Source organism: Eptatretus burgeri, chromosome 17 (genome assembly GCF_056783735.1).
Source record: "Eptatretus burgeri isolate ZD-2024b chromosome 17, Ebu_testis_v1, whole genome shotgun sequence".
Taxonomy (NCBI): domain Eukaryota; kingdom Metazoa; phylum Chordata; class Myxini; order Myxiniformes; family Myxinidae; genus Eptatretus; species Eptatretus burgeri.
In genome coordinates this window covers 37,502,778-37,527,431 of record NC_140977.1, presented here as the reverse complement: position 1 = coordinate 37,527,431, position 24,654 = coordinate 37,502,778, and the positions used below count along the sequence as shown (strand labels likewise).

Below are 24,654 nucleotides of genomic sequence, written 5' to 3'. Positions count from 1 at the left end.
TATATATATATATATATATATATATATATATATATATATATATATATATATATATATATATATATATATATATATATATATATATATATATATATATATATATATATATATATATATATATATATATATATATATATATATATATATATATATATAACCGGGCGTAGTGGCGTGCGCCTGTAATCCGGCTACTCGGAGGCTTGGGTTGGAGGATCGCTTGAAGACGGGAGCTCTGAACTGGGCCGTGCATTGAGAGGGTGGAGGGCAGCCCGGAATCATGGCGAAACCCAATCCTTATCCCTGTGTCGAAAGAGGCGACCAGGGTTGCGTCAGGAAGGGCATCCGGCGTAAAACCTGTGCCAAATCAGTATGCGGATCATAACGGATGATCCGCTGTGGCGACCCCTAACGGGAGCAGCCGAAAGACGAACAACAACAACAACAACATTTATTATATATATATATTTATATATTAGAGGATTAATCGATTCACACCGTATGTATGCGATGTCATATAAAATTTCTTTATTTTGCATCGCTGGGGGTAGGATGAGCTTCGCCATAGTGAGAGTCGTTCACAAAATGAAGTCTATTCTCGTCCTCAAAGATGAGATAATTGCCCGTCAACATGTGGAGGTGCAAAAGATTGAAGATTCCAAGATCAAGGGATTTTTTTTTTTGCTGTGACTGCTGTGTGTTGTATTCAAATGCGGATGGACCGCAGGAAAAATGAATACATAAATCCAATAAAACGGAATTTATCAATATAACTCTCTATGACCAGTCAAATGTATAAGGAAACGTTATTGCTTAGTCTATTAAACTACGGTGTAACAAAAACAAGCGCTAATGTAAATTCCGTTTAGTGCAGTATATGATGACCATGGCGAGGTAGTGAGTAGCGGCGTCACTCACGTTCGGTTCGAGTTTTCTTGAATTCGTTGTGAACCCGTTTATTATGTTGGATTGCATGTTACTTATTAAGAGGCCGAAGGTTATTTTGTATTTAAAAAATTCAATTCAGCTGAGGGGGAAAAAAAAAAAAGTGGAAATGACGTCATGTTATTTTAATTCTGCCCCGGGTGGGCAAGGCCCAGTGAGGGAATTGTTTTTCGCGAACCCTCCTTTTTTGAATCTTCCTTATCGTGACCGCCTTGAAGATTGAAACGGCTATCGGTGAGCGATTATAATTATACACTAATTATCTGTCAACACGTTAACAAAATATCGTGTTTAAACACTGTGCAGTACAATTGCAGTAATAAAATAGAGAGAGAGAAAATGGCCTTTTGAATGATGTTTGTGTTTGCACACCAAAGCTGACTAAATATCCGGCGTTTTAGCGATGCATTTGACTTTATTCTCCACTGATTTCGTCACGATTAATGTGTCTGATTACTGATACTTGTGCAAAGCCATTCTGCTTGTTATTCGTGGATGGAGCTGTGGTGACGTCTTCGCATGACGTAATTATGTTTTCAATGGTCGAAACTAATAAATAGGAGAAGGAACTCGATCATTACGTAGATATGGAATATATATATATATATATATATATATATATATATATATATATATATATATATATATATATATATATATATATATCGAGTCGTCGATACCCAAGCTGAAGCAGAAGCTTTACCGGAGAGATCTGAAAGCCGTCATGGACTGGTCTCTCAAATGAAAGCTTCCATTCAATAACACCAGCCTGGTGTTGGCTTGGTTAGGGTGGTGGCTTGGGATCCTCGGGTCCTGAGTTGGCTCAGTGGTTAGGGTCCTGAGTTGGCTCGGTGGTTAGGGTGGTGGCTTGGGATCCTAGGGTCCTGAGTTGGCTCGGTGGTTAGGGTGGTGGCTTGGGATCCTAGGGTCCTGAGTTGGCTCGGTGGTTAGGGTGGTGGCTTGGGATCCTCGGGTCCTGAGTTGGCTCAGTGGTTAGGGTGGTGGCTTGGGATGCTAGGGTCCTGAGTTGGCTCAGTGGTTAGGGTGGTGGCTTGGGATCCTAGAGTCCTGAGTTGGCTCGGTGGTTAGGGTGGTGGCTTGGGATCCTAGGGTCCTGAGTTGGCTCAGTGGTTAGGGTGGTGGCTTGGGATCCTAGGGTCCTGAGTTGGCTCGGTGGTTAGGGTGGTGGCTTGGGATCCTAGGGTCCTGAGTTGGCTCGGTGGTTTGGGTGGTGGCTTGGGGTCCTAGGGTCCTGAGTTGGCTCAGTGGTTAGGGTGGTGGCTTGGGATCCTAGCGTCCTGAGTTGTTGGCTCAGTGGTTAGGGTGGCGGATTGAGATCCTAGGGTCCTGGGTTGTTGGCTCAGTGGTTAGGGTGGTGGCTTGGGATCCTAGGGTCCTGAGTTGGCTCAGTGGTTAGGGTCGTGGCTTGGTATCCTAGGGTCCTGAGTTGTTGGCTCAGGTTCGGGTCGTGGCTTGGGATCCTCGGGTCCTGAGTTGTTGGCTCAGTGGTTAGGGTGGTGGCTTGGGATCCTAGGGTCCTGAGTTGTTGGCTCAATGGTTTGGGTGGTGGCTTGGGATCCTAGGGTCCTGAGTTCGAGCCCTGTTGGCCACTGAATTAATACACCTGGGGGGTTGACTCAGCCTGTCATCCTTCCGAGGTCGGCAAAATGAGTACCAGATGCAGTGTGTGTACTGGTGGAGGTGCACTGCATCAGCGACAGTCGCCCTTCAAGAAATGATAGCAACCTGGCAGCTAAGCTGCCATACAACCACCATATTCAATAAAGACAAGTTTGAAGTGGTCCATTTAGTGAAGCAGCAACCAAAACTTTGCCTACACTGTGGAAAGAGATTGTGGCCTGAATGAAGGAAAGACTCTCCCATGTTGTCCTTCAGCTACCGTATTGTAGATGTATCCATGAGAACAAATGGCAAATTTGTCAAAATCAAGAGGTCATCGTCGGCACTGGTGAGGAAAGGTCTACTCCGACTTTACAAAAGCATCGTACGTCGACCGTTGGAATACTGCAACTCGGTATGGTTCTTGTATAGTGTTATGATTATGGGGGTCGATGAACCAATTCTTTCAAGCTTCTGGGTCTCACTATCTGCCATAACCTTTCCTGGGAAAGTCACATTTCCAACCTCGCCTCAAAAGCCAGTCGCCGACTGGGAATCCTCCGTCGTGCAAAGTCCTTCCTCGGCCCTCTTGAGCTCCTGACCACTTACAAAGCTTTTGTCCGTAGCCTGATGGAGTACTGCTCTCCCCTCTGGGCTGTTGCTCCTGCCTCCCACATTTCTCGGCTTCACGCTGTCGAAACCAGGGCATTTAAGATCATCGGCATCTCCCGCAATGAAGCTGAGTCTTTGGGCCTCTCACTCAATCACCGCAGGTTGGTCGGTGGTCTTTCTGTCTTCTACCGACTCCTCTCCAGCCTTGCCCCCCTGCTCTCTTTGCCATTTGTCCCCACCACATTTCCACAGGGCGCTCCAGGTCCGCCAACAACCCCCTTCTGGTAAAACTACCAAAATCACGAATCACTGCTCATCTTCACTCTTTCATTCCTCTTTTTTCCCTCCTTTGGAATAAACTTCCTCACTCTATTCTTTCCCATTCTTCCCTCCAGGCTTTCAAAACAGCTGTTCACCACCACCTCTTATCTTCCCCCATCCAAATCCTCGATCTTTTCTACCCCCGATAATCCACCCAAGCCCACTTCCTTCAATTCCTCTGCTTTCCTTCCTGAAAGTCCCTGAAATGTCCATCTTCTCTTCGCCATGTTCCCCGTCCCATCCCCATCCCTCTCCCTTCCACAGTTCACCTAATGTGTCTGTTCCCCACTGTTTTGTCCCTTCCACTCCTGCCCCTCTTGTCTCATGCCCCCTTGCTGTGAGTTGTGTGTTAGCTCTCATACGAGCCTCGACATTGTTTACAAAAAAAAATAAAAAAAAATTCAATAGTACAGGTAGGATTGTGTAGTGTGGCATGGTCCATCGAAGGGTAGAAGCACCTCAATGTAAATAAGTCGGGGAATCTGTCGGCTTAAGTGTTGCGTGTCACCACATGAGGGGTGGTGCGGCGTTAAATAGCTTGGGGAGTAAAAACAAGTTCCCCTGTACGTGATTACCCTCTGTGATTTTTTTTTTTTTCCCCTATGTTTTTATATTCCAAGCCAGGTCCACAGAAGGAAGCCCCGCTTTCCCGTGTTTGGAGGTGATGAGGACAGGGAGGGTGATTAAAAAAGAGGAGGATTGAAGGTGCAGTGTGCTTCGGAAGGGGGGGGACTTCAGAGATGGCAGATCGAGCAGGGCAGATTGCATGTCTGGAGTGATCAAGCTGAGCAGAGCAGAGCCCATCAAGGAGGTGCCAGCCAGATTTGCGCGAGTAGAGTGTGGAGGGCTCCCATCTGTTTCGGCGGGACACGCACGCGAGGTCGGTGTGGGAACCGCACGAGGCAGGTGACATCCACTGAGGAAGAGGAAGGCTGGCACGTTCATGAACCTGCGTTTGGAAAGCTGCGACAAGTGAATCGCCATTCTGCGTGTGCACGTTGATGGTGGAGGCACCTTCCTCCTGGGCTCGACAAGAGACTGTGCCATTTTGCTTGCAAGTGCACATGCAGGACGAAGCTCCCCAACATCAGATCGACGAGGGCCAGCCCTTTGCCATGCTGAGTACCAGTGTATTTAAAAAAGGGGGATTTTATTTTCATTTGACACCCTTTGTCTGTGTTTGCATCTGTGTGTGCGATTCCTCGATCATATAAGTTATTTATTATATTTGTTTCATTTCATCTTCATTATTGCCTTAATAAATATTTGTGTTTAAATGTATTCCCTTTTAAAGAAACTGCATTTCATGTATTTGTAGTGGGGTTCATGGGTAAAACCCCCTCGTGCTTTCCATCCTCCGTAATCCTCCTTCCATTCCATTCCATTCCGAGTACTCCTTTCTCCGTCCGCTATTACCCTCACTGGGCTCTGCTGTCTTCCCCATACAGCAGCATTGCCATCCACCACATCCTTCGAGCACGTGCTGAAATCCATGTCAATGAGCGTGTCCACCTCCTCGGGATAAAGACTGCTCGACTGTCCCAGGAGGTTGGTCGGTGTTAACCGCCTGGCTACCACGAATTTAGGAAGTGGGATTCTATTTGAATCCCAGCACCCCGTGACAACTGCAGTCATGAGTGGGATTTCAACCCCCGCTTCATCGCGGTTCACCTATCACGCCACCGCTTCATCGCGGGTTTTCCCTTGGAACGTAACTAATTTTTTTTCTGCGGAATCTGCCGGTACATCGTGGTAATAATATATAAAATATAAATTATTTAAGCAATAAATTATAACGCGTGGTGCTCGACTAGTCACACAACGCACGAGACAAAGTTTCACTTGTGAACTTCGAATATTTTCTACGTTTTTTTTTTTTCTCCAAGCCCCACGATGCCGCCCAAACGCCCTGCACCTTCTAAGGCTTCTGGCAAGGAACCGAAGCGCCAGAGGAAGGTCCTGGGATGCTCCAGGAGAAGGTTAAGGTAAAGGTGCTCGATATATGCTTCAGGAAGGAAAAAGGTTTGCCGCCATTGGACGAGCACTGCTCATACCCAGCACCTCAAAACCGACCAGACCAGACTCGTCGATCTCTGGCACCTCAAACCCAATCACTCCCAAACCGACCAGACCAGACGAATCAATTTTTTTTGGGGGGGGGGGGAGGCGTCCATTCATCGCGGATTTTCACTTGGCGCGGGGAGGTTTGGAACGTAACCCCGCGAGAAACGGGGGATTACTGTATATGTATACACACACACACACACACACACACACACACACACACACACACACACACACACACACACACACACACACACACACACACACACACACACACACACACACACACACACACACACACACACACACACACACACACACACACACACACACACACACACACGTCTCCCGGTATAGTCCACAAGATCATATATATATATATATATATAATCAGAAGGATGAGTATCTTTAAGATCATTGAAACTGAAGCCATGTACCTATCACTTTGCCATTGCCGACGGGTGGGTGGTCTGTCTTCTTCCGCCTCCTTTATGGTTTTGCACTCTGTCTCCTTTAAAAAAAAAAAAAAAAAAATTGTTAACTCTACAACCCAGGTGTTGGCTTAGTGGTTAGGGTGGTGGCTTGGGATCCCAGGATCCTGAGTTCAAGCCCCGCTGGCTGCTGAATTAACACCAGGGGGTTGACTCAGCCTGTCATCCATCTGAGGTCGGCGAAGTGAGTACCAGTGTACTGGTCCCGGTGTATGCCCTGGTTAGAATAGGTGTACCATATCCCTGTGTGTCGTAAGAGGCGACCAGGGTTGGCGTCAGGAAGGGCATCCGGCCATAAAAAACATTTCCTCAAGAAAAAGCCTAACCCCTGCACAGCAGGGAAAAATGGCTGTAAAAACGGTCATTATATATATTATATTTCTACAACCCCCCCCCACCCAGGTATTTGCATGATGCAGCAACTATAAACCCCCTCCTGGTGAAACTCCAAAAATCCAGAACCACTGCACCTGTGGAACCTACTTCCACTCTCTTCACAATCTCATTATTCCCTCCTAATGTAGCTATTCATCATCTCAGATCATTCGCCTTCCGCAACCATCATCTTTTTCCACACCCGTGAACCCCCCCCCCCGAATTTTTTTTTTCTGCTGCTCTTTTTTTTTTTTTTTTGTTTCTCTGTCCATCTTACCCACCCCTGCATTCTCCTCTACCTCACAACCTTCCCTACACATCCCTTGTTTATCCGTCTTTGCCTATTTTCTCCATCAGTCCTGCTTTTGGCATTTTTCCCCTTTTCTTTCTGCTGTTCCTTTTGTTATGTTGCATCCTGATCTGTTCTGTGTTGTGTTATAGCTCTTCCACGAGCCTTGACTGCATACAGAAAGGAAAATGATTCCAACAGTGGGCAGCAATACTGCTTCCTGACCTTTGACACTGAAAATATTCACATGTTCTAAAAAACCTAAATTGCGTTCAAGATTAAAAAAAAATTCAATCTAAAAAAAAAAGATTAAGGGCATTGAAGTTGCTTACATGAGTCAACATGAGACCAAGGACTGAACTCATTCATGTATTGAAAATCGTTAATGGAATCGACCAAACTGATGTCCAGACATTTCTCTGGTGGATGAGGGCTCGAGAACCAGAGACCACGACGTGAAGACAAGGAAACAGTACCACAGATCCCAACTAAGACAAAATCCTTTCTCTTTCAGAAGCATCAACAAAGGTATTGCACAACCGAGATACGTTATCAACGTGACAATCAACCATTTCAAGTCTACTGGAAAAAACATGAAGCTGACAATCCACCGAAATACAGTCCTTACTGACAAGCTTCCAGTGTAGTAACGGGGACAAATAACCAACGCTTCGCATCCCGACATTCAGCGAGTCGGTAAATTCAGGAAGCATTGGAAAATTGAAGTTGCCCAACATTTCTGTTGAACAACTTCCAGTTGCACAACAGAATTTGGGCAACTGGAAGTTAAAAGCTTAGGATGTTTAGAAGTTAAAAACAGGATGATTGGAAATGGGAGGAATTCTTTAATGCTTTTGAAAGAAGGCTAAAGCAGAATTAGTTCTGTACCTTTTCCAGTTCTTCGAGTTGTCTGGTGTGGGTTTAAGTCCAGACCCAATCAATATAAACTGGTGGGTTGGTATTTCACAGGAAGTGTGCCGTCTCTCAGATGGATGTTAAGCTGAGTGTCCCATGTGCAAGCATTAGTTGGTGGACGTTAAAGATCCCACGGTGTTTTTCGTGAAGAGTCGGTGGGTGAGTTATCGCCGGCAAACTGAACACAAAAAAGATTGTGCCTCAATCAACATCAGTCGATCAGCAGGCTTAGCCATCCAGTTTGTGAAAGACTTGCGCCAAACACTTTCACCGGCTGACCCCACAAAAATGGGGGAGTAATTGGGCCCATTATAGAAGAAGAAAAAGTAGCATTAGTAATCTAGCAAAGGGAAGAGTGGTGGAGAACTTGAACAGTTCGGAAATTTGTTTTCTTAATCCTGTCTATGTTCTGTTTCCAATAGATAAACCCATATGGCGGAGGGGGATTCAAGCCAAGGTCTGGCTGCGTTTGTGGCAGCAGGTCGGACTGGCCGTAGAAATGGCCTGCCTGACTTTCGTGCCGCACCTGGAGGAACGGCTGCTCTTACTTGCATCCTCTCAAATGTTCTCACTCTCACAGGTATGGAGGCATATTTTAACCTGTGAGAGGTCGAAGTTATGTGGAACAATGTATTAGTCCACCAGAACCACATATATAATGGAGAAAAAGTATGTATGTATGTATGTACGTACGTAGTACTCTGAGAGGGTTTGACCTTGGAAGGGCCATCAACCAGGAATGACCGAATCATATCGGCCGGCAACTGGCCACAGCTGCCAGCCAGGTTTGACGCCCCAAACCAGGATTACAGGCCTTGAGTTCCAATGCCTTGTCAAATGACACAAAGCCAACTGAGGGTTACGTGCTCACATGGTGCACCAGTCAGATGTATAACCGAGCAGCTGGTCATTATGCACCCAACATTACTTTTACTAAGCGTAAATCACTTTTACCCAATTGTGCACCTTCAGGGCACCGATCGTGAAAACTCAACCACTCGTACAGCAAGAATGGAAGCCAAGCAGGAATAACAAACAGTTCATGAGTTGTTATTAAAATAAAAACCACAGCAAATTGTCACTAAACTGGAAGGGCCATTGGGAGAGCGCATACCTCCGCAAGGCTGATAAGTTTACATTTTGTATCCCACTGATATGCTGGATCTGGATTCGGACCTGAACTAAAATTTAATCTGTTTGTTCTTGTCACCTAACCCACTCGTCCAAGTTTTGTCTGAATCCGTCCATAATTTTTTGAGATATCCTGTTACATGTCCTTTTTGGCCCCTATCTTTCAATGGTGAAAAATCACTTTTAAAAATATATAAATAAAAAAAGTCTCGGATCCAAATTAGGATCTGGATCTTCACCAAATTCTAATTATTTTGTCAGTGTCACATAACCAAGCTCGCCACAAAATTTTGTCTGAATCCATGCACAACTTTTTGAGATTTTTGTTCACAAAGAAACACAGACAGGGGTGAAAACATAACCTCCATCCACCTTTGGTGGCAGAGGAAGCAACAAGCAACATTCCCCCAAATTACCCCCAATGCAGTTTCCAATCAAGTGACAGATTTCTTTTCAGTTGTTATCCTCGGGGCCCTTACACTCACTCAAATAACACAGTACAGGGAATACATTACAAACAATGATGCCGATAGGTTGCTTTCAAACATGGAGGCAAGCTGTGCAATAGTCCTGGAGCGATGTGGGCACCATCTGGTGTAAAAACTCTTCTGAAAGCTCCGTAATTGTGGCTCTCAAAGCTCTCATTGCTTTTGGGGATTAAATGGTCACAGCTCCCGTACTCGGCTCTGCACATCCAGAGACCTAGGTGCTTTCCTTCCTCCTGACATTTCTCCAAATGTCTCTCTCTCCTCTCTCTCTACTCTTTTTCTTTTTCTCTCTCTCTCTCTCTCTCTCTCTCTCTCTCTCTCTCTCTCTCTCTCTCTCTCTCTCTCTCTCTCTCTCTCTCTCTCTCTCTCTCTCTCTCTCTCTCTCTCTCTCTCTCTCTCTCTCTCTCTCTCTCTCTCTCTCTCTCTCTCTCTCTCTCTCTCTCTCTCTCTCTCTCTCTCTCTCTCTCTCTCTCTCTCTCTCTCTCTCTCTCTCTCTCTCTCTCTCTCTCTCTCTCTCTCTCTCTCTCTCTCTCTCTCTCTCTCTCTCTCTCTCTCTCTCTCTCTCTCTCTCTCTCTCTCTCTCTCTCTCTCTCTCTCTCTCTCTCTCTCTTTTTTTTCTGTTTCTCTCTCTCACCATTAATGGAACCCCTGTGGTGGGGCTAATGGCTGGTTATTTCAATGCAGATTTGCCGCACCTGCACATTCTCAGGGCTTGAGCTGCAAAGTTCTCATGCGTGCTTTGTATGGACATGTAAATAGAGGCTAAGAACATTCAAAAACATACAGCTGGAGGTTTGAATGGGGGAGGATAAAACAGTAGGGTAGGGAAAACAAACATCTCACGGTACATAACGCAGCGCATATCGATTGCACAAAGAGTGTCGCACTTATCTAAACAAATGCCTAAGAAATGACGATCATTCGACTAAACAGTTTTATTAACCCTTAAATATCATTCGAACAACACTGCCCCCACCTTCTTTATTCAGATGTTCCTGAGGCTGCCCTCAAAAGGGGGCGCTGCAATGGAGGTCGGACCATACAGTGTAACCTTCCACCCTCTTCTTAACCCTCATGCATAAGATTTCAAAAACAGTTCATTCTTATGCGACTGCATTGCATCACTAAGGCTACTCATTCATCCTCTATTTGCATACAGTACTTGTACCTTTATATCCAGATGTAATTTAATCAACATGTGTTTGGAAAAAGGGGCGGATGCATCAGGAGGGCCTCTTCTGCTTCTTCGAAAGGATATGAACTTTATAAGGTTTCTGGTCCCTCCTACCCACTATAAGACCCCTTCCTCGACAGAACAAAGTACTTGAAATGGCTTGGAGAGCCTAATAAATTGCACAATTGAGTGTCTTTTTGGCCTGGAGGGCTCACAAAATGTCTTCTTTGCCCACGTAGCCCACAAAATGTCTTGAAGGACCATATGACCCACAAACTAGTCCTTTTGGCTCATGTGTCCCACAAAATAAATGGCAACGCAGAAGTTGGCATGGCAAGACTGGCAGGCAAGGTGTCAAGGCTGATTGGCAAAGGCCGTGCAGGTGAGTAGCTGCAGATGGTGCATGCTGACAGGAGCATGTGGTGGCAGCAGGTAGGACGGCTGGCTTTAACCCTAACCTATCCTTTCCCCACCTGCCCCATTAATCCCTCTATTCTACATCAGCTCTTACCCCTGAACTAATATATCATCAAATCCCCTGAACTAATCTATCCCTGCTGGGGCCCACTAATCCATAAGCTAAACTATTTTCTGGGAGGAAGATCAAGGCATGCACAGTGCCAATAAACGATGAGGTGGCATGGCTCACAAGGCTCGCCAGCGGGGCAGCCCAAATTAAAGATAATTCCCACATCAATGTATCTTGGAAAAAGTGCTTGATGCTTGGATCGAGGACCAAACAAAAATGCCTTTGATTGGACCGGTGTACAGGAGAAACCATTATGGATTTACCAAGGCTCCAGTTTAGGGAAGTTCTTCTCTGGATTAAGGTGGTGAAGGATCATTTTACCCTTCTGTGTGGAAACAAATACATGGTATGTATGTATTGACTTCTCTGATAGGGTTTGATCTATGAAGCTGAAACTTTCAGGAATTAATGAGGATACCCTGAAGTTGTGCCTGTACAAGTTTTGTTTTATTTCATCAAGTTTTGAAAAAATATTTTTTTTTCATCCATATTGGAATTGTCATCCTTTGGGGGAGGGGAGTGATGCAATTGGAATTATCCAAGGTATATAACCATGATGTATATGTGCACGTAAGCAATACGTATTTTTTGTTTCGTAAACCGAGAGTTATTTTTTTTTATTTTCGGGATAGCGGTCTATTGCCTTTACATTGCCCAAATAAAGGGATGTCAGAAGAATATGTTGCATGCTTGGAACAATACCACCTGTTGGGTGTCTGTTCTCTATTCAGTAAATCCTCAAATATTGTGGGTTTCTACCAATCACGGGCAACCTATTGTGTTCCGATTTCATTTCGGCCAATCACAGTTTTTGAGCTGAGATGAGTCATTGTTTGTATCCGTGTGTATGGTCACCTCCCATTATGAGCCTTTCTTATTTCTCACGCATCGTTAATTGTCATAATCGGACTAGCATACACAACAAAGCTAAGTTCAATAATGAATCGTCATCAAACAGAAAATGGCATTCGGAGATCCTGTAATACTATATCTATAATATCTAGTGGATACACAATAGTTAATAATGATGCCCAAACGTAAAACGATGGACAAAATTAATTGTGCAAAAAGGCAGAGAAAGGTTCTGACATTGTGTGAAAAAAATTAGAGTTGTTAGATACGTTGACAAGAAAGCCTGGTGTTGGCGCAGTGGTTAGGGCAGTGGCTTGGGATCCAAAAGGTCCTGAGTTCAAGCCCCGTTGGGCCACTGAGTTAATACACCAGGGGGTTGACTCAGCCTGTCATCCTTCCGAGGTCGGCGAAATGAGTACCAGTGTACTGGGCCGGTGTATACCCCGGTTAAAATAGGTGTACCATATCCCTGTGTCGTAAGAGGTGACCAGGGTTGCGTCAGGAAGGGCATCCGGCGTAAAACATGTGCCAAATCACGATGCGGATCATACAGATGATCTGCTGTGGCGACCCCGAAAGGGAGCAGCCGAAAGAAGAAGAAGAAGAAGAAGATACGTTGACAAGAAGTGAAATTGTGGAATGTTTGGGCTGCCATTATGTAATCAATGAATCTACTGTGTGTAAACACAAGTCAGATATCTGTTCAAGTGCTCCCACTCTGCAAAGCGCAAACGGCTCATTCCAGTCCCGTGATCGTCATATTGAAAGGATGGAAAGAGTGCTTAATGTTTGGATCGAGGGCCAAACAGAAAAAAAAATGCCTTTGAGTGGACCGGTGTATGGGAGACCCCATTGTGGATTTACCAAGGCTCAAGTTCAGGGAAAGTCTGCTTTGGATCAAGGTGGCTAAGGATCGTTTTTACCCTTCTTCTGTCTGGCAATGCAGCAGGTGACAGTCATGTTCCCGATGATCCAACAGCCATCACAAGTTATACGTCCACATCTTTATAACCTTCACTCCCCCCCCCCTCCTTCTAGCAGCGTCGTCATCATCCTGAGCTAAGTCTTGTGTTTTCAATTTACAGCAGAGTTCAGTGCAAACGAGGACGTAATATGTTTACCCTCACCCACCTTGCTGTTGAGGAATAATTTTAAAAGCTAAAACTCTTGTGTTTTTGTTTGTTTTATACTTATTTATTTTATTTACATGTTTATTTCATTGTTGACATGCTTTATACATATTTTATGTGTTTATTTCATTTGTGATATGTTTATTTTTGGCTGCCGTCGATCTTCCTCTATATTTCCTCAAAGCTCAGGAACCGAACGCCCGCTTTCCCATTGGCCCTTGGTTCAAACTGCAACAGTGGAAACCATCAAGTCATTTTTCAGGAACCAAACCCTCGTGATATTTGAGAGTTTACTATACACCACCCAAATAAAGGGATTGCAAAGCTCGTTCTGGTCACGTGACGTTAAGGATGTGAAAATGGCAGACTTAGCAAATTTCTTCAAACATCTTCTTCTCCATACCCACCAATCAGTGTTGTAATTTAGGTTACAACATTAGGCCAGGGCAGCGATGTTAAATTGCGAAGGTCATGCCGATCACGTGACCGGAAGTGTGCCAAAATGGCCGACTTCGTCAATTTTGGGGAAAATCGCATAAATTCCTTCAAAAATCTTCTCCAGACCCACCAGTCAGAATCCTACAAAATTTGGGTTACAACATTAGGATCGGGTCCTGATGTTAATTTGCGGAGGCCATGCTGATCATGTGACCGAAAGTGTGTCAGTGGCGGTCACACAAATTTCTTCCAAAATCTTCTTTTCTAGACCCACCTGTCACAATGTTAACAAATTTGGGTTACGACATTATGGTCGGGTAGGGTTGTTAATTGTATTGTGGAAATCATGTGGATTACATGACCAGAAGTGTGTCAAAATGGCTGACTTGGCCAACTTTTGGGAAAATCGCATTAATGCATTTAAAATTAATTAATGCATCTTCTTCTCCAGACCCACCCGTCAGAATGCTCCCAAATTTGGGTTGCAACATTAGGACAGGGTCGTGATGTTAAATTGTGGAGGTTATGTCGATCACATAACCGGAAATGTGTCAGAATGGTGGACTTGATGTAATTTTTGGAAAATCACGTAAATTCCTTCAAAAATCTTCCTCACTAGGCCCATCAGTCAGAATTCTACCAAATTTGGGTTACAGCATTAGGCCAGGGCTCAGATAAGCTACAGGTCCATTGGTCCTATTTTTAAGACAGATCCAGTAAGGCTAATGAGAAAAAGAAATCTGCTTGATACAACATTTCCTCTCAGCCAATTATAATGTATCCCCACTAGACCATATTGCATGTCTTCACCTTTCCTTTAAATACAGCAATGCCAACCCTCCCGATTTTCATCGGGAGGCTTCCGAAAATTCACCCAAACTCCCGCCCTTACGATCACTATCCTTGTCCTCCCGAAATTTTGATATTTTGCACTGTTCACTAATCAGAATGTACTAGTATGAGAATTGAATGAAAAGCATCGTCTGCTACGTATAGCATGTGGTAACTCCATAACGTTCGCTGCTACCAAATTGTACGTAAAAAAAAATTGCAAATTCAAATGAGGAGCAGCGAAACATTGGGTCTGGATCTCGCTTATGCGATCATGCACTGAGATTTAGTGCATGCGGTATGTGTGCAATACAGTGCATGCGGTATGCATGCGATACGCTCACTGCATGCAGCTGGGCCCCGTACCAGCCCGGCGGTCGCGACCACGGTGCGGTGTTTAACAGCCGCTAGAGTTCTACGAGTCGCGCTGCAGCTGTGGAACATCGACTTCGAAGTTACCGATGCTTCAAGCCCTCGATGTTGATTATGAAATGGCAGAAAAGAAGGTTACGAAGACCAAGAAATGGTCTCAGAAGTACAAGACCGAATACAGTCTCCAATACCCGTGTATTCGAAAGTCTGAAAGAGGAATTCATCATGCGTATTGTACAGTATGCAGCGTTGATATTTCAGTTGAGCACGGAGGTCGCGATGATATTCGGAAGCACGTTGGAAGCAAACGGCACACAGACATTGCAAAGGAGAGATCTTCGAGCACGAGTACCGGTACACTTCTGAATTATTTCACCAAACAAGGGACAAGCGAGGAAGAGGATGTTACCCGAGCGGAACTTCTCTTTAGTGGATTTATTGTGGAGCATAACTTGCCCATATCAGTCTCAGATCATGCTGGACCTCTATTTCAAAAGATGTTTCCAGATTCAAAAGTTGCTTCAAAGTATGGATGTGTAAGAACAAAAACTTCAGCAATAATTGGTGAGTTGTCAAATGTTACTGCTTCATCTATTGCCGATATTGCTAGACTAGCTCCATTTAGCCTAGCTACAGACGGTAGCAATGACAGTGGTGAGGCCCAGCTATATCCTGTCCTGATTTCGTACTATGACAACAGTGCTGGGATTGTGAAGCAAGGTTTGCTAAGTTTGCCTGCGTGCAAACAAGATTCCACTGGAGAAAACATTTTCAAACTGCTTGATCATGAGTTCAGTGACAGGAAAATTCCGTGGGGAAATTGTGTTTCCTTTTGTGCTGATAATGCCTCTGTCATGGTGGGCAAGCACAAAGGAGTCGCTGCTTATATCCACAAACAAAATCCAGAGTGCTACATCATGGGATGCCCTTGCCATATGATGCACAATACGGCCAAGAAGGCGGCTCAGGCCTTACCCATTGAATTAGATGACTTTCTCATCGATATTTACTACTACTTGGACAAAAGTAGTAAACGCGTCAAAGGAGTGAAAGCACTGCAAGAACTCTGTGATGCCCCGACACACAAGATTCTGAAGCATGTCGCAACAAGGTGGCTGTCCCTTGGTCAGTGCCTAGACAGGCTGATTGAACAGTGGGAGCCACTTCGCCTCTTCTTCAAAGAAGAAGTACGAAGAAAAATGCAACCAACTGTAGCCAAGACTCTAACAACGAGCAAGAAGGACGGCACTGTATCTACTGCCAGTACTGGCACTGCAGGATCAAGCACTAGTGGAGCAGCATTCACCACTACCACTGCAGTATCTGCTGCGAAGAAGACAGCAGGGACAGCACCAAAACCAATGCTGAGAGCAGGTAGCATCACCGGCCCTTCATCACGTTCATCTACAAAGCAGATCCCTTCAGAGTCGAGAAAGACTGTGATAGTCCCATCTACAGGCAAAGAAGGACCCAAGTTAAGTTCTGCTTTTGCCAAATCACTTGATAGAAGCTCAGCAAAACCTTCGAATCAGAGGTCTTCTTCCTTGGCTGCACCTACCTCAAGCTCTCTCCTCAAACGTAAAATTGGATCTGGTACTACGAGTCTGACCTCTTCTGCTGGCAGTAAACGCAAGTGTGATCGCCCTGCGGCTAAGTGTACTACGAGTTCTACAACTAAAAGCGCATCTTCCTCAAACACTGTGCAGGAATCTAGAGAAAAACGTGTCAACAGGATGTTCTTGTCTCCACAAACAAAACTATTGTTTCTTCCTTCGATATGCTAACAAGCTTTTTGAGAAGGGGAATCTTCTGCTCCAAAGAGACGAACCCTGTATTCATCTCCTGCACGGAGAATTGAATGGTCTTCTGAAAGATATCTTTGTACGGTTTTTGAAACCATCGGTGTCATCGGTTGCTCTGGTAAATGTACCCTTCTCTGACAGAAATCATCAGAAGAATGATGAGGACCTCATGATTGGGAACGATGCCAAACTGTATATAAGGGAACAAAGGAGTCTCAAGAAATCCACCTTCACTCTGAGTGAGTCAGACATCCAAGGTTTCTTCAGTGCAGTTCGCTCATATTATGTGAAAGCCTGCAATTACATCTTCAAAACCTGGCCGCTAGATGATGAATTAGCCAAGCATGCTCAGGTGCTGGATGTTGAGCTACACCAAGAAGTGGGGTTTGACTGTGTGGAGTTTTTCATCAAGAAATTCCCCTGTCTGTTCAGTGGCGGTGATAGTGACATAGACAGTCTTGAGAGTGAATTCGCTCACTACCAGGCAGACGCCTCCATAGCTACAATTGCTACTGAGACAGTGAGAGTGGATGAGCAGTGGCATCGGATTTCACAGCTCACAGATCCCTGCACTGGTGCCAAGAAGTATCCTAATTTGAGCAAAGTGATGAAGGGAATCTTGGTCATTCCTCATTCGAACGCATCATGTGAGCGGGCACTCAGTCTTGTACGGAAGAATCATACTGAATTTCGTCCCAATTTGAGTGTCAAAACCCTGGAAGCTCTCTTAATTGAAAAACTAGCTCATAGCACCCCTTGCTACCAGAGAGAATACAGCAAAGACATAATCAGAAGGGCTAAAAGAGCCACACAGCTGTCACTCAGCAAAGCTGCCATGGAAAAAGCAAGCAGCAGTAGTACCAGCCACTAAGGTAAGAAAAATATTGCTTCTTTTGTGCTTTTTGTTAATCTTTGATTGTCCCCTAACTTACTAATATTAACATACATGTAACATTAAAAAGTGCACAATTTTCCCCTTTTTTTGTTCAAAAAGTGGGAATTCTTAACATGTTAAATGCTCCAAAATAGGGCTCAGAGGGCACTAGAGAGCGTCTAGAACCCCAGAGCTTCCAGGGCCCGAAGGCGGGCCCTGGACCCCGCCGCAAGGGTCGAGCGCGCCGCGCTCGAGATGTGCGCTTCGCGCACATTATTTGGTGTCGGTTGCAAATCCTCCCTAATTCTGATTTCCAAAAGTTGGCATCTCTGTAAATATCGCACTTCCAGCTTATCCAATCAGAGTGCATCCCAATGCGACCATGTATTTGTTTCACTTGTTCGTTTATTTTTATACAAAATCTAGGCTCATGGAAGAGAGATTTTCGGGCAAAACAGCAATGCATTGACAATGGGGCTACAGGCAGACTGAAGCAAAGGTATGAACAAACAGGAATGAAAAGAAAGAGAGAATAAATTCCTTCTGATCATAAAGTGAAGTTGTTGAAGTAGTATTTTCATAAGTTGCAGCACAAGATTGCACAAAGGAATATTTTCTTTCCTCATCCTCCAGAACTAAAGTAGTTTCAGCCTCTTCCACCTGCTCACGTTTCAACATTTTGTGTTGTTCATCAACTCTAATTCTTACCAAGTAGTGCAGCAGATAACTGCAAAATACCCCTGGAATACTTCGGTTTGTGATGCAAGCATGAAATTTGGCACAAATACTCTCTTTGGTCTACTGTGTTTAAAAAATGGTGCTGGCCACGAAAAAAATCAAGATGGCGACCATTTACCAAGAAGGCCGCCATCCAAATTGAAAAGTATTGTTCTAAAAGCAAGTATTTGGATTAAAGACTATTTTGAGCGTATACCTGGGTTTTAGGGGTCAAAGAATCTAATAGGAATGTTGTCTGGGCTCTAGTACTTAATGAAATGGGCAAAGCAAAGATGGCGTCCAAGATGGCCGCCATGAAATCTATAAATCCTAATATTTCTGGAACTGTGCTGAAGATATTTCCTTATTTTCATCAGAATATCTTATGATGCAAGCATGAAATTTAACAGAAATGATCTCTAGTCTTCAAGGATCACTCTTTATGCAAAAATATTGCTCCTGCTGAAAATTAAAATGGCTGCCATTTTCAAGATGGCTGCTAAGCCATATCTCCAGAAAAATCAAGCTGGTAATAATCATTCATCATTTCACAAAATTTAGTGGTAAAATACTTTTATTTCTGATTTATTGCATAAATGTTCACTTGTTTGTCATATATTGCAAAATTACGTCACAACAAAGATGGTGTCCAAGATGGCTACCGTAAAACTTAAAAATATCTCATCAATGAATAAACATAGAAATACGCAGTACTATAAGTTGGCAAATAGGTAATAAAGATAATGGATTTCATTAGAATTATTACTTATTTTGTCAGATTGCATTTTAGAGGGTGGAGGAAAGCTTAGCATAATTATAATAGAGTGATGTCGGCGCACAACCAGGGCACACTGGTGACGTCACTGCTGTGTAACTCAGCATGGGGTTCATTGTCAGCTGATCTAGCTTTACTAAGGCTGTAGTAATCGACTAGTAGTTGTAGTTTAGTGTCCCAAATGCTGTCTCACAGCCCCATATCCAGTAGCTAGTAAACAGTAGTTTGTAGTACCTAGATTTAGTTAGATAGCCGCGCCTGAATTGACAGGGTGTGCCAGCGCGGGAGAGCCGAGCCAAGGGTAAGGGGGCTATATATGACTTGCTCATGTAGTTACCCGAATGGTGTACAGATCACAGGGACTTAAATGACACTGGATGAATGATCGGGCGAGGTGTAGGTCACCCGAACCTAGTCATATCCCATACAGCAATGTGCGTTGATTAAGGTGGTAAAAGGATAAACCCTCGACCTTAATCAAAATGGCAGATGCGAATCCAATTTTAGCCAAGAGGCAAACAGATTGGACTAGATACTGTCTTTGCCAAAAAGACAAAAAGAATGAAGCCCTGATTTCCCCTCCTACCCATCATGTCCCAGAACATGATGGGTATACTATGCTGGCTACCAATATACCTCTATTCAATGAGATCAGTGCACTCCCATTGATTTTAGACCCAGCTAGACTGAATGAGGGTGGAGGTATAGAGGCAACGCTGAGAAGGAATGAGGCAAAGTACCACATGAGTTGTCGGTTGTTATTTAATAACACTAAGCTCGATCGTGCCAAGAAACGTCGATCCGTCTCTCGTGGTAGTGAAACAGATGAAGGGCATGTGAAGCAGCGACGAACTAGCCATGATGGTCAAATATGTATTATATGTGTGAAAAGACATCACCTGAATCTGACCTTCGGCAAGTTATGACCATGAACTTGGACAAGAGGCTGGACGAGTGTGCTCAAACACTGAATGATGGCATGTTGTTAGCAAAACTGGGTGGTGGAGATGCCATTGCCCAGGAACTAAAATACCATCGTGCCTGTCTCACTGCTCTGTACAACAGGGCGGGATACCATCTCAGAAGTCTTGAGAAAGACTCACATCAAACGAGGAGGAACCAGAGGTGTACCCACTGGTTCTTTCAGAATTGGTGAATTACATTGTTGAAACCAGTCTGAATTCAGACGGTCCCACAGTCTTCCCCCTTGCAGATATTTACCAGTTATACCAACAACGTCTGGCACAACTGGCTGTTGATACTCCCACTGTCAATACCACCAGATTAAAGGATAAATTATTGGCTGAAATCCCTGAGCTTGAAGCTCACAAAAAGGGAAGAGGTGTGCTTTTAGCATTCCAGAAAGATGTGGCTTTGTCACTGTCAAAAGCATCAGACTACTCTGATGCACTTGTGATGGCTAAAGCTGCAAAAATCTTGAGACGACACATACTAGACCATCAATCAAGATTTGATGGCACATTTCCTGAAGGCTGTGTTAAAGCTATACCACCCATTCTCCTTCAATTCGTCGGGATGGTTGAACATGGAGCAGACATCAAATCACAGCTGAGATTTGGGGCTTTAAAATCTGACCAGGCCATTTCCCAGCTGCTGCAGTATAACTGCTATTCCCGATACAAAGAGGGAGCAGCAACACACAGACACTCCAAAGACAGAGAAACACCATTCCCAGTGTACATGGGTCTCTTTATCTTTGCCAAAACCCGGAAGAGAAGCCTGGTAGAAATGCTGCATGCTGCATGGACTCAGCATCTACTATGACGACTAACCGTTCATGGTTGATTTTTTTCCCTTTGCAAAATTGGAAGAATTTTTCTGTCCATATCTGAACCATATCTGTCAAGTTAATAAATCTTGATTTTGTTCCAAACGCAAGTTCATGAACAATGGTTTATAGCTATTGTGGCAGCCATCTTGGACTCCCATCTTTGTTTCAGCAGTATGCATGGGAACTAGGAATCTAAAACCATGTCCACCTAATTAGTTGATCCCAAAAACCAAGGTATAGATCCAAAAATTATGAGTCTATGTCTATTATTTCCTGAAATATGAGCATTGTTTTGGTTTTGCGGCAGACATCTTGGATGCCATCTTTGTTGCATTACAAAGAATAATCATGCTAAAATCTTAGACACAAAAAACTTTGGTTTACACCCTTAATGTTGTGTTTTGTTTCAAATATTTAGCTGCAGAAGAGGAATTTTCTGTGCATATGGCAGCCATCTTGAAAAATGGTCGCCATCTTGGAATTTTGCATGGCCAGCGCCTTTTTTCAAAAAAGTGGACCTCAAAGAGTATTTGTGCCAAATTTCATGCTTGCATCACAAACCAAAGTATTTTTGCAGTTATCTGCTGCACCAAAGGTATTCTTAGCTTAATTGTCTCACTAACCCAAATGTCAGGCTTGGTGGGTTAACGGTTAAGGTGGTTGGCTTTGGATATTAAGCTCCCGAGTTCAAGCTCTCGTCATGCCAAGATAACACCAGGTGAGTTGACTTGGCCCATAATCCTTCCAAGGTTGACAAAAATGAGTACCAGCCTGCTGAGAGTGAGCAAATTGGATATTCTGTGTTGGAGTGGCAACCCATCCAGTGTTGTACCTCTTACCAATGAAATTGCAGCGGTAGCCTTGTGCCCCTGTCAGCATGAGGAGAATCATCCATCCATCCATATAAAAATCTGTCTCACCCTACCACCCAGAAGGATCATAAAATGAACCCACCTGTTTCCTTGGTCATCCATTAGAAGAGGTTCAGTCTCTTCACCATTTAGGACTCACCATTAGCCATGGCATTTGCTGGGCCTACCACACAGCAAAGCTGGCCTCCAAAGCCAGCATGCAGATTGGGCCAAATCAAGCTTTATCTTGCACTTGTTCAAGTGAGTACACTTGTTCTTATCTCTTGAACTCATTAACAAAACTCAACGTGAAAATTTCACAAACGAGAGCTGGTGCTATGAAGTATTGCGTGTTTGGAGCAAAAACGACAAATACACAGTGTGGTGAGAATGGTGTGTCCTTGCATAGCATATAACGTGTAGATATCCTTGATGAGCCTGCTAAATTAATAACATATTAATTAATCATATTATGATGATCATTTGGTGCTGACATATTCATTGAGGTGAATGGAACATTCATTGTATGAGTACATCCATTGTATGGAGTGCATTTAACTACGAGAGAGATCTTGTGGATGCATGTAGGAGTGTGTATCTGAGGGTCTTCTTCTTCCTTCTTATGCACCACAAGGCTGCAGGGTAGCGTCATTGGCTGAGTGTGTGGCTGTGCCTCTGATGGTGTGTGATATATAAATAATAGTTTTCGTAAGTGGAGGTAAGAGATGGGATATTCTGTGGATGGTGCAGGGGGGATTTAAGGGGATGTTAGAGTTTTAATAAGCCTGGAACTTGTTTGTCATCTTCCAGACGGTGAAGTCGAAAACTCTCCTGAGGGATCCATCGGCCCAATCAAGAGTTCCCCAAATTTCTTGGGCCAATGGCCACTCGCGTCTGCACCGACGTCGACACCTCCATGCTGGCCTCCAACTTCGGCACCTCCGTCTTAAACCCTCAATCTCACAAACCATCTTGCATTTATATCCCAAACCCATTTCTTTCTTTTTTTCCATTCCAGCCTAACTCTCCACGTTGCTTCTCAGGTTATTCATCATCTCCTCGTGTTGTACATTTTCGTCGTCCTTTTAACTATGTTGTACATTGTAACGTGTAATGTTATTTGAATCTTTGGGAAGGTGCAATGCCATGTGTATGGGAGGACTATGCACATTTTATGTGTGGATGCAGTACTTGCCCTTCGCTTGAACAATCATATTCCTCCCTAAATCATGTGCTTTTGGTCAGAATATCATGCTTCTAACCTTTATATGTAGTGGGGGTTGTGTACTTACTTCTGGCCTATCAATTTAAAATGGTCATGTCTGAAACACTGACTCTCTGGGTTGACCATTGTATGTTTGCTGAGATATAGGGTACCCACCTTTTGAGCTGTCTAGTCAGGGTTTGACTTCCCATACTTCAAGTCCAGGGACTTGCATCGATGAGTGTGCCATCCTTGTTAAACTAGCTGTCCTCTTTGTAGCATTTTTTTTTGAAAACATTGTCATGGCTCGTATAAAAGCTAACACAGACCATATAACAAAGGGAGCAGGAGACAAGAGGGACGGGAGAGGGAAGCACAAACCAGTCGAGAACAGAGATGAGGCGGGGTACACGGGGTAAGCAATATGGTCACGACAGCAACTTTCAGGAAGGAAAGCAGGGAATTTTCTTGTGGATGTTAAAAGATTACCCAATAGTTGGTGGTCGTATGGCAGCTTAGCTGCTGGGGTAGCTATCATTTCTTGAAGCGCGACTGTGTCGCTGATGCAGTGCCACTCTACCAGTACACACACTGGAACTGGTACTCATTTCGCCGACCTCGGGAGGATGACAGGCTGAGTCAACCCCTGGTTTATTAATTCAGCGGCCGACGGGGCTTGAACTCACGACCCTAGGATCCCAAGCCGCCACCCTAACCACTGAGCGAACACCAGGCTCACCCAATAGTTGATGACAATATTAAGCCATTGTGTGCAGGTATCCTGAGTAGGTGGATATATCCATAGCAGGATACATCAGCAAAAACATTTATCCCCCCCAAAAATTATTCCATGCATTCTAACTTTTGAAATCCTGAAAACCTATTAACATAGGGAATGTTGATGTTGCTCATTGATTATGATGTTAGCTAAGTAAAGCTAAACATAATGATGGGACAAATGCCTCCTGTTTCAAAGTTCTTTGAATCATCCGTGACGACGACTGCTTCTTTAATTGCCCCAATTAATCCGGCCTTGTGGGATCGGCCGCACGACGTTTATTTTGCTCAGGTCTTTCTTTAACCAGTTGGCCAGGCCTGACGTTCCATTGAAGGTGACAGGAATTTTGGAATTTTGACAGCATACCGTCGAAAACTCACCCCGTCTTTGCGAAACACATTGTGGCATCTTTTAACACCAACTAATGCTAACAGATGGGAAACAAAGTTGAATGTCCTGAAGGATGGCACGCACATTGACATTGATGCCTCGCCCTGCCTGCGGAACACCAAGATGACAGCTTTTAGTTCGGTCGACATTCAAACCCAGGTGAGAGCTCAGTGGCGAGTGCTTGTGCTTCGAGGCGGTTGCGCTGTCTCATTTGCATATCCTTGGATACACTAACTAAATTCCAGGTTCCTGCCCTAGTGGACGACTATGTGCTGCAATCCAGTGACGACTTGTGCAGGTTAATTTACCAGCAATCAGAATGTTGCAGACTGGTCTTGGCTGCACTGAGCCACCTTAGAGGGATTATGAAGCCTCAGAATATTAATAGGAACTTGTCTCTACAATTCACTCCATTCTGTGGTTGTGATCAATCTATAATTTCCATTTTGAAAGGCTGAGCACTTCTTTTTTTTTTAAATGATTCGCATCCTTTGTTTGTATTCCTGCAGGTTGAAGTGAGTTGATATGATGGACTCTAATTGTTGTGTTTTCAATGACAAAACCGCATTAGCTGCAGAAGTTGCATTGATTCATGTTTGGCTGGATTTCAGCCTTTGTGGTTTCTTCTAAATGTTGGATTACTCTTCTGTCATGTTGTTATTGCGTGTTGTCAAGAAGGGATGCTTAAAATGTACATACAGATTAAGTTTGTATTGTCCCTGCACTTCGTTTGACTCCTGAATAAATACGATAGGTGTTGCTGGTTGGTGGGATATTTTTTCTTTTTTCTTTTTTCTTATGTATACATAGTCTAGGCTCAGAGAGGAGCTTGTACGAGTACACTGAATAGATCTGACTTGATAGAACAAAAGGAACAGCAGAGAGAGAGGGGGGAAA

General features: G+C 44.1%; 1 protein-coding gene across 3 annotated transcripts; it reads left to right on the top strand.

Moving 5' to 3' along the window:
* The first annotated feature begins 1,045 nt into the window (after positions 1 to 1,045).
* LOC147009784 (zinc finger BED domain-containing protein 5-like) lies at positions 1,046 to 24,516 on the top strand. 3 transcript variants are annotated; one of them, XM_085863075.1, is made up of 4 exons: positions 1,046 to 1,176; positions 8,052 to 8,209; positions 12,750 to 17,749; positions 22,196 to 24,516. In XM_085863075.1, the coding sequence occupies exon 3, from the start codon at positions 14,664 to 14,666 to the stop codon at positions 16,356 to 16,358; it is 1,695 nt and encodes a 564-aa protein (XP_085719201.1). In that variant the 5' UTR covers positions 1,046 to 1,176; positions 8,052 to 8,209; positions 12,750 to 14,663; the 3' UTR covers positions 16,359 to 17,749; positions 22,196 to 24,516. The 3 variants fall into 3 exon arrangements, 2 of the variants coding, with proteins under 2 accessions (XP_085719201.1, XP_085719202.1); XM_085863076.1 differs by lacking the exon at positions 1,046 to 1,176 and adding an exon at positions 6,677 to 7,664; XR_015053039.1 differs by lacking the exon at positions 12,750 to 17,749.
* The last annotated feature ends 138 nt before the right edge of the window (positions 24,517 to 24,654 follow it).

What these genes read in the sequence shown, in the direction of transcription:
- LOC147009784 (XM_085863075.1), top strand. Translation starts at nt 14,664, where the DNA reads ATGCTTCAAGCCCTCGATGTTGATTATGAAATGGCAGAAAAGAAGGTT.